An 8316-nucleotide genomic window follows, 5' to 3' on the forward strand; every position below is an offset into this window, starting at 1 on the left:
GTCTAGTAATCATCAGATATATAGAGATTAAAGACATGTGCAAACATCTAAGTGTTAGTAGCATTAAAAATGTAGGAAACAGCATATTTTTAAATGAAATGGAGATCTTTTTTAAAGGATTAAAAGCCATTTAATTTTATGTCTTACAGGGTTTATACTGAGTACAATATTGTATAACTGTAATAATTCAACTGCAAACCTAAAAATGTACAGCCAATTTTGTACGAGATGCAGCCTATCTCAGAAAATTGTTATTGAATATGTCAATCCTGATGCAATGAAGTGCTTCTTCTAAGTATGTGGTTTTTAAATAAATAATTTTTTAAAATTCTACTGAAAATCACTGTAATTCTATGCTAAGTTGGATACAGAAAATGAAAAGCAAATTTTTAAAAACTTTCTTTTCACTAATTACTAATGATGTTGAGCATTTTCAAGTGGTTATTTGCCAGTCTTGCTTTTGGAAGTCTCTATTTAAAGATTTTGTCTATTTAGTTCAATGGCTTGACTTACTAAAGGCTCTTCACATGGTTTATCACATATTGCTTATTAAGTATATATTTTAGAATGTTTTCTACCTGTTTCTGTCTTATTGTCTTATTAAAATTGTCATTTGGAGAGCTGAGCTTTTAAATTTTTATGCAATTTATCATTTTTTCTTTGCTGTAATCCATGCCTTTTATCATCCAACTTAAATCTTTGCTAAACACAAGGCTACAAAGTTTTCTCATTTATGTTCAGGAAGTTCTGTAGAATTTAATCTTTGTGGTAATTATTTTCAATAAATTATTCCTGGCAGTGTGAGGAAAAAAGTACTGGGGAGTCTTTTTCTGAATACTCTGGAAGTTAGAGAAATAAGGTTTTTTTTTCCAATTTTATTCAAAAGTTGAAAATTTGCTTTTATTATATGCATTTGATACCATGTGAACACACAGCTAAGCTACTAATTCATGTCAAATATATGCTGAAGAAGTTTTCTATAACCTCAGAGTTAATTTTATAGTCCCCTCTTATGAGAGAGAGGACTTAGCTATGACAATTTAAGGTCATTTTCCTTGATCTGTTTTCTCTGACTTGGGGGTTGAGATTTAATTTTAAGAAAGACTACGCTGGTAAAATTAAGCTGACTGTGAGACTAAAACACTGCCTGAAGCTCTGGGGAATCAACACCTACGAGCATTAGGCATCATATGACATCTCTGTCTTCCATTTCTCTGATTTTCATTTTAGTCTTTTTTAAAAATATTTTATTTATTATTTTTATTTTATGTGTATTCGTGTATTGCCTGCACGCACCCATGTCATACAATGCTCGCCGAGGACAGAAGAGGCTGTCAGATCCCCTGGAACTGGAGTTATGGGCAGTTGTTAACTGCCATGTGGGTGCTGGGATTCGAACCTGGGTCCTCTGCAAGAACAGTCAGTGTTCTTAACCACTGAGCCATCTCTCTAGCCCCTCATTTTAGTCTTTATACCACAGTTTACCTTTTAATTCCAGTGATTGTATTATCATTTCTGTAAGTTATTTTATAAATTTGTATTTTTTCAAATGTCTCATCCTCTCAGTATAGTTTTAATAACTAAATGCATTCACAGTATCCTTAATTTTGTACATTGTGCACAATCGTGGGCTTTGACTTTCTTGCTGTTCTCGTGGTTGACTTAGAGTTTTTTTTTTTTTTTTTAATCATGAATTTAGGTTCAACAGCATTTCCTCCCTTGAACCCTGTAGATGTTTGGCATGACTGAAACTGGGGTAGTGTCCTGTAGGGGAATGTTTTGCAAGCTTCTGAATGAACGGTATGGATTTTGATAATCCAGGACTAAATATCACATTAGCTTTTCTGCTTTTGATTCAATGTCATGTCACAATATAAATTTGAGGTTTCAACTTCTCATCTTTTACTTTTTTTTACTGAAGTTAACAAAAGCATACACTTCTTTATTTCTTTGGTGGGCTACTGAACAGTCAATTTAGTCCACCTTTCAAAGATTTTCATTAGTAGGGAGGGAGCTCTGGTTCCAAAATCCCAGTCCTTCAGAGTTTGAGTTTTGTGGGTGTCTTTTTTTTTAAGTAGTCCTTGTATTTCGCCTAATTTCTTTATGTATATATTTTTAATTTTTTTAGAAGAAGCATTTCATTACAGCTTTAGCATACTCAATAACAGTTTCCAGAGCAAAGATACATCTCTTTCAAAACTGGCTATAAAATTGTTAGGTTCACTGTTGAATTAATACAGTTACACAATATTGAACTCAATATAAGCCCTGTAAGACATAAAATTGAATGAGTTTTTAACCTTTAAAAAAGATCTCCATTTCATTTTAGAATATATTGTTCACTGGGGACCTGCTGGGGGTGCTGACAACACAGTGGACAGTAACAGGGATGACAGAGTATATGGGCTCCAGTGGGGGGGGCGCTATGGGAGGGTGCCATTTGGGAAGTGGTTATATAGATGAATAAGAGTGTTTGGGATGTTCTGTGTGATGTACACACACACACAAAAATCAACAAATTTTTAAAAATGAATTATATATTAGGAGGAAGCATAAAAATTTATGTCATGTTAATTAGTAGAGGTGATAAACATTACCACTGAAATCTACCCAATGACTTTATAGACATACACAGGTGCCAAGGATCCAAGTAAGGATCCAAGTGCAACCGATTATGACTAGTAATAATCAGATGAATACAGATTAGAGATGCATGCACCAACATCTCAGTGTTAGTAGCAAAAACAATGAGTCTTTCTGTAAGAAACAGTATATTTTAAAATGATTTTTGTGGGTTTTTGAGATAGAATTTTGCTCATAGGCAAGGCTAGCCTTGAGCTTTCTGATCATTCAGTCTCAGCCTCCTGAGTGCCAGGATTGGAGGGGGTACACTTCCATGCCTGCGTCAGGCATTTTGATTCTTTCTAAATAGAATTCCTCATGCTAGCTCTGTTTGTAAACATAGGAAACCTTCATTCTGTAGACTAAAGACTGAAAATTTTCATCACCAGTGGCCCACATTGCTTCACTGCATGGAACAGAGCACTAGGCTCATGTCTAATTCTGGCCACTCAACAGCTCTCTGATTTGGGGAAATTTAATCTCATGGATGTCTCAGTTTTTCAATTAGAGAATAACAGTGAAAAGTAAGTGATTAAGGTGTATGAAAAGCTTACTGCTAAGTCTTCAGTTATTGCTCATGGGGCTCATCTTGCTCTCATCTAACACCCCTCCCCCATCTTATCCCATCCCATCCCCTGAATCTCTACCTCCTTTGGTCACTTGTTGGGGACCTCTGTTGTGTAAAGTAGAAGTTTCTCCATGTCCGGATAGCTCACAAGCTTGGAGCCATATGAAGAGACTCCTTTCACAGCAGGGTGCCTTCCCGGCATTTTTCCTGACTCCTTTGTGAAGTAGCAGCCACAGGAATGTAGCCTCCGGCTCTGTAACTATTAGGCTTTCCTGTGTGATTTTCAAGCAGTTTGGCAGCCTGGCGGGAGCCCATTTCCACATGCAAATGAGGCATCCCCAAAGTACCTATCAGCTAAAGCTTTAACCACTGCCCCTGCAGTATAAAAATATCCTAGTCTTCTCTCAATAATTTGGAGCTAGAAGCGGAGCTGGAGCTAGAGCAGGAACTGGGTCACTGAGACTTGGAATAAAGAGCTGTATCACTGAATCTGACTGAGCTGAGTCTGTGTCTCCTGCCTGCAATCTAGTCTCCTCAGGGTGCAGCATTCCTCCGTCACCAGCTCACAGATCCCAGCTTCAGCCGCCTCGTACTTTCCCGTGTGTTCTAGCGGCCGGTGGAACTCACATATTGAGGAAAGTACACTGGTAGAAGACTCAGGGAAGCAGCAGAGAAGCAGAGACCCGCTGCCACAACAGAGACGCGGAGCCGCCGTGCTGCGAGACCTTCAGCACCTCAGCGGTGGACAGCGACGCGGGACGTGGCCAGGCCCGCCATGCCGCTTCCAGGGCACGCAGAGAGCCCCGCGCGCCCCATAGTCACTCATGTTTCGGAAATTGGCCCTAAATTGTAAGAATATTTAAAATATTTAAACATCCAGTTGGAGTACTGAAGAAGTCCATTTATATCTCTTCTCTACCTGATCAGTTATAGTTTAGAAGTTAAACTTCCTTAGAAAAGACAGTTTCGGGAAGCTGGAGAGATGGCTCAGTGGTTAAGAGTACATAATGTTCTTACAGAGGATCCTAGTTGGATTCCTAGCACCCACATCTGGAAGCTCACAATTGCCTGTAATTCCATCTCCAGAGAATCTGGAGCCTTCTTTGGGCTCACATGCACATACCCCCACGCAGAGACATATGCATACATCTCATTAAAAAAAAAATCTTAAAAAAAAGTAAAAGAAAAAAAATTTTTTTTGCAGTAGTGTAAGTCCATCCCTGAAATTTGTTGGCTGGCCACTCAAGGCAGCAGAGTTGAGAGGTGAGACTTTGGAAGGTGACAAGGTTTTGAGGGTTCTGCCTGCATTAATGGAGGGATCCACTCATGGCTGAAGTGAGGAATGGGCTCTCTGAGGAGTGGTTCTGTGAAGCTGTGCTCGCTGCCCTGAGTAGAAGGAGCACAAAGGCTCTTGCCTACACTGTGCCCTTGCATGTCCAGCCTCCAGAACCGTGAGCCAAAATAAACTTCTTTCCATAGGAGTTACACAGGTGTAGATGCTCTGTTACAGCAATTTTTAAGAAGTCTGTCTTTTGCTTACCTTTGGCTTTGGATTCCCAGCCACTCGACATGTGAAGGTCACGGGCATCCCCTCAAAGATCTTGTAATGCTTCAGTTTCATCTCAAAGAAGGGCGCTACTGCATTTTCCATAGGCACGTCCCCGTACTGGACCTCATCCCCTGATTCATCCACAGGGGACCGCTCCAGCCTGTACTCGATCTCACTTATGAGTCTCTGTTCACAGCTGGAGACTTTGTATTCCTAGGCCAGACACGAAAGGTCCAAGTTAGCAGATTCTGAGACATTGCCTCACCAACAAAGTATTGAAAATGCATTGCACTTTTACCATGGAGCCTAAAACTAAAGTCTGAGCTCAAGTCAGTTCCATCAAAACCAGAAAACATCTAGAAGTGAGTATATATTTCAAATTGACTTCAAGTCTTATTATCCAAAAACAAAACAAAAACCACACATACACTCAAACAAACATCCACTATCTCTCCTGGACTCTTGGAAAGGAATGAGGGGAAAAGTAAAAAAAGAAATCAGAGGTCATCTATTCTAAACTGCTTATAAAAGTGAGACAGAACTGACCTGTGTAGGGTAAACACTGACACAGTGGGAACCCCTACCCCCTGCAAAGGCTACACGTGCACGTGACAAGCCATTGCATGGCATATAGGAGTTTATGAAATGAGTAATAAGGGAAATGGAACCACGCTTTTGTTTCTTCTTAAGCACATAACAAGCACATCTCACAAGGCCCTTCCTAAATTTGTAGCTATTAGAAACTCATCTCTACAAAAGCAAAACAGGACTGATAGTCCAGTCAAAACTTTGGTTAAAAACAAAAGCAAAGCCAAGAACTCATCAAGTTTTCTTGCCTCCAAAGTACAACGAAGACAAGACGGCCTGTTATACATCCCCTATATAATGTTAAACACGAGACTTTTTGTTGTTGTTGTTTTGAGACAGGGTGTGGCCCAGGCTAGCCCCAAGCTCAGCCATCCTCTTGCCTCAGCTTTTTGAGTCCTGGGATTATAGGTGTGAACTACTATGCTTGGCTTGAGAAACAACTGTCTCTTTTTTTTCCTTAAAGAAGTTACTTAACCTTCTGAAACATTTTATTGATTTGAGGAAAGGAATACTACAGTATGAATGAAACTGTCAGCAAAACACCACGGTTGTTTTGTGTCATTTAATTATCAAATTAACCACTTTAAAGATTAGCACTCCCAAAGGTATCTAACAAATGAACAAAATTTTCATGGTTTAAAGTTTAGAGTTACATATGGATGCCAGCATTAAAGTCAACTTTGTAGGTGAATGACAAGAAAAGTCATATTGTAGTAAATATGTTCATGTAATATTACATGAGAACTTGATACCAATCATAGAGTTTATAATGACCATGTATTTATAATTACCATACAGCAGTGAAGACAGACACACAGAGAAGAAAGGAAGCACAGAAGAAGGTACAGTGGGAGACTGGACAGAAAAGAAAGGTGGAGAGCTTAACCTTTTGGCCATCCAGAGGACTCCCTACAGAAGCATGAAGAGACCCAATGTCCTGTAACGGCAGAAAAAAAGAAGTGAAAGCTGGCAACAGGAACGATCAGATGCAGCAAGCTGTCTATTTCCTTTGAGCGAAATGTTTGTGGCAGCAGTGTTTAGCACGATGGAATGTCTATACTATGAAAGGACAGACTACCTCAAAAGACAGAAGGAAGCGTTCACTTGATCCTTTAGACTTGCTTTAAAATTTTTTGGTTTTGTTTCAGCTTGACATTTTATCTAGAAACTCTGATCAGAAGTAATAGAGATTGTAAAGCAGCTTATATCAGATCTACACAATGATCTTTTTTGGCAGTATCAGGGGATAAAAATAGCACCTGAGGTCTTTTGTTGATTAGTGTTTTATGGTTAGATATACAAAAGAAGACAGAGATGGTCTTTTCTGAGCATGGGGTACTACTTTGCCTGACAGTAAGGATATTATGGGGGATATGTATTAGCTTACTTCAAATATCATGAGTGAAAATGTGGTTTGCTATACAAAACTGTTTTGCATTAAAGCACAGGGCAGTTTGAGAAAGATAAGATACTGGAAAGGAAAATAAACTAATCAATACTTGCGATCACTCATGGAGGCAATTCTATTAATCACAATATAGTGTCAGGTAGATGGTATCTGCTCAATAAATACTACCTGTGAGGTCCGTGGATGTCATCAATACTGCTCTTCTGCCACTTGCCCTCTACTTTTCACAAAATTGATTCCAAGAACAGTCCATAAAGAGTATGGGGAGAGTGGATAGAATAACGATTGTTCCCCGAGAGGTTCAGAACAGCATGGTACCTGGTTAGCTGTTTCTTCTTCTGGTTCCTGGATATTAAAGACATTTGCACTGTCAGCACCTAGAAGTCGACGAGCCATTCTTTCTTCATATGTTAGCCTCTGAGGAAAATAAGTCACAAAAGACACAAAATTAGAGTGTGTGTGTGTGGGGGGGGAATCACAGTTATGTATTACCTATGAAAAAAATAGTAGAAACATAAAATGAGTTCTGACATTTTCCTCTCTTCAGCCTCACAGCTGTGTCCAAAAGGACTATTTCTTTCCCTGGCTTCATTCAGTATGCCTTCTTCTCTTACTTCTGGTCCTCACAAACTAATCCAGGACTGGGAGATGAGATAACTAATCCTGGCAGTTGCCACCTGATATGACATAAATCCACATGGTAAGTGACCAGGAAAGATATGTCATCCTTGCCCTTACCTTATTTAAATAGCAAAATATGACTTAAAAGAGATGTTATTTTCAAAGACATTCATAGGCTTCAGTTCCAAGACTGACAGAGAAAGAAAGTGACTCAAAGGATCACAACGAAGTTGAAAAACAATAGGTATCCCTGACAGAAATAATCCTTCTAGCTAGTGAACTGCACATCTGGTGCATAGAATACGCTCAATAAATATTAGCATGTGACAGTTTAAACCAGTTTTACCTCAAGAATACTTCCTAGGCTGCTGTGTAATATGCGTGAAATGAGGTGGATATAATCCACAAAGAATGACTGTACTCAGAAGAAGAAGGAACAAGACTGAGAGATACTTGCCAAGGCCAGTACACATAGGTCTTACTACTCAGACGCACACTGCTTGCCCATTGGGAAGAGGGCGACAGTGTTGCTGCAGCTAGCTAGAGTCTGGCTGGCTGGATTCTGCCAATACCACTTTGCTAGGGCATTCTTAGGCATAACAGGTACCAGCATTTTTGTTCTTTGTTGGGGATGATTCTTGTACTTGAGTGTTGGTTCTAAGCACCCCAGAGTTATGGATCTTGGAGGAACTTTCAGAGTCCACCTGCCATTAGGGGAATCTTACAAACAAGTATTTGATTAGAAATAAGGAATGATTAGTAGGACAGAAGCTTAAAAAGGGGCAATTTTTACGTTTTGGTTGTTAGCCTTAGCCTTTAACGGCTGCGTTATCCCTCCAGCCCAGATCTTTTTTAAAGGTTAAAAACTCATCCAATTTTATGTCTTACAGGGTTTATACTGAGTTCAATATTGTATAACTATATTAATTCAACTGTGAACCTAAAAATTTTATAGACAGT

At 39.1% G+C, this 8316-nt stretch overlaps 2 protein-coding genes across 5 annotated transcripts in view; one reads left to right on the forward strand and one right to left on the reverse strand.

The window, feature by feature from the left end:
* The window catches only part of Cbr4 (carbonyl reductase 4), a 175707-nt gene that overhangs the window by 83017 nt on the left and 84374 nt on the right, over nt 1-8316 (forward strand). Inside the window, exon 5 of one of the 4 annotated variants that reach the window (XM_008824944.3) lies at nt 6126-7041. The exons of 2 other annotated variants lie outside the window; for them this stretch is intronic. In XM_008824944.3, coding sequence (XP_008823166.1) covers nt 6126-6250 — 125 coding nt within the window. In that variant the 3' untranslated portion in view covers nt 6251-7041. Of the gene's footprint in view, nt 1-6125; nt 7042-8316 lie in introns of those variants that run through there. One more of the 4 variants, XM_017796074.2, reaches the window with a different exon arrangement.
* Nucleotides 1-8316, reverse strand: part of Palld (palladin, cytoskeletal associated protein) — a 298300-nt gene that overhangs the window by 29898 nt on the left and 260086 nt on the right. Inside the window, 2 exon segments of the mRNA XM_029559540.1 lie at nt 4731-4952; nt 7054-7152. Of these exon segments, the coding sequence (XP_029415400.1) occupies nt 4731-4952; nt 7054-7152 (321 nt within the window).

This window comes from Nannospalax galili, unplaced genomic scaffold (assembly GCF_000622305.1).
Source record: "Nannospalax galili isolate Female #2095 unplaced genomic scaffold, S.galili_v1.0 scaffold109, whole genome shotgun sequence".
Classification (NCBI taxonomy): domain Eukaryota; kingdom Metazoa; phylum Chordata; class Mammalia; order Rodentia; family Spalacidae; genus Nannospalax; species Nannospalax galili.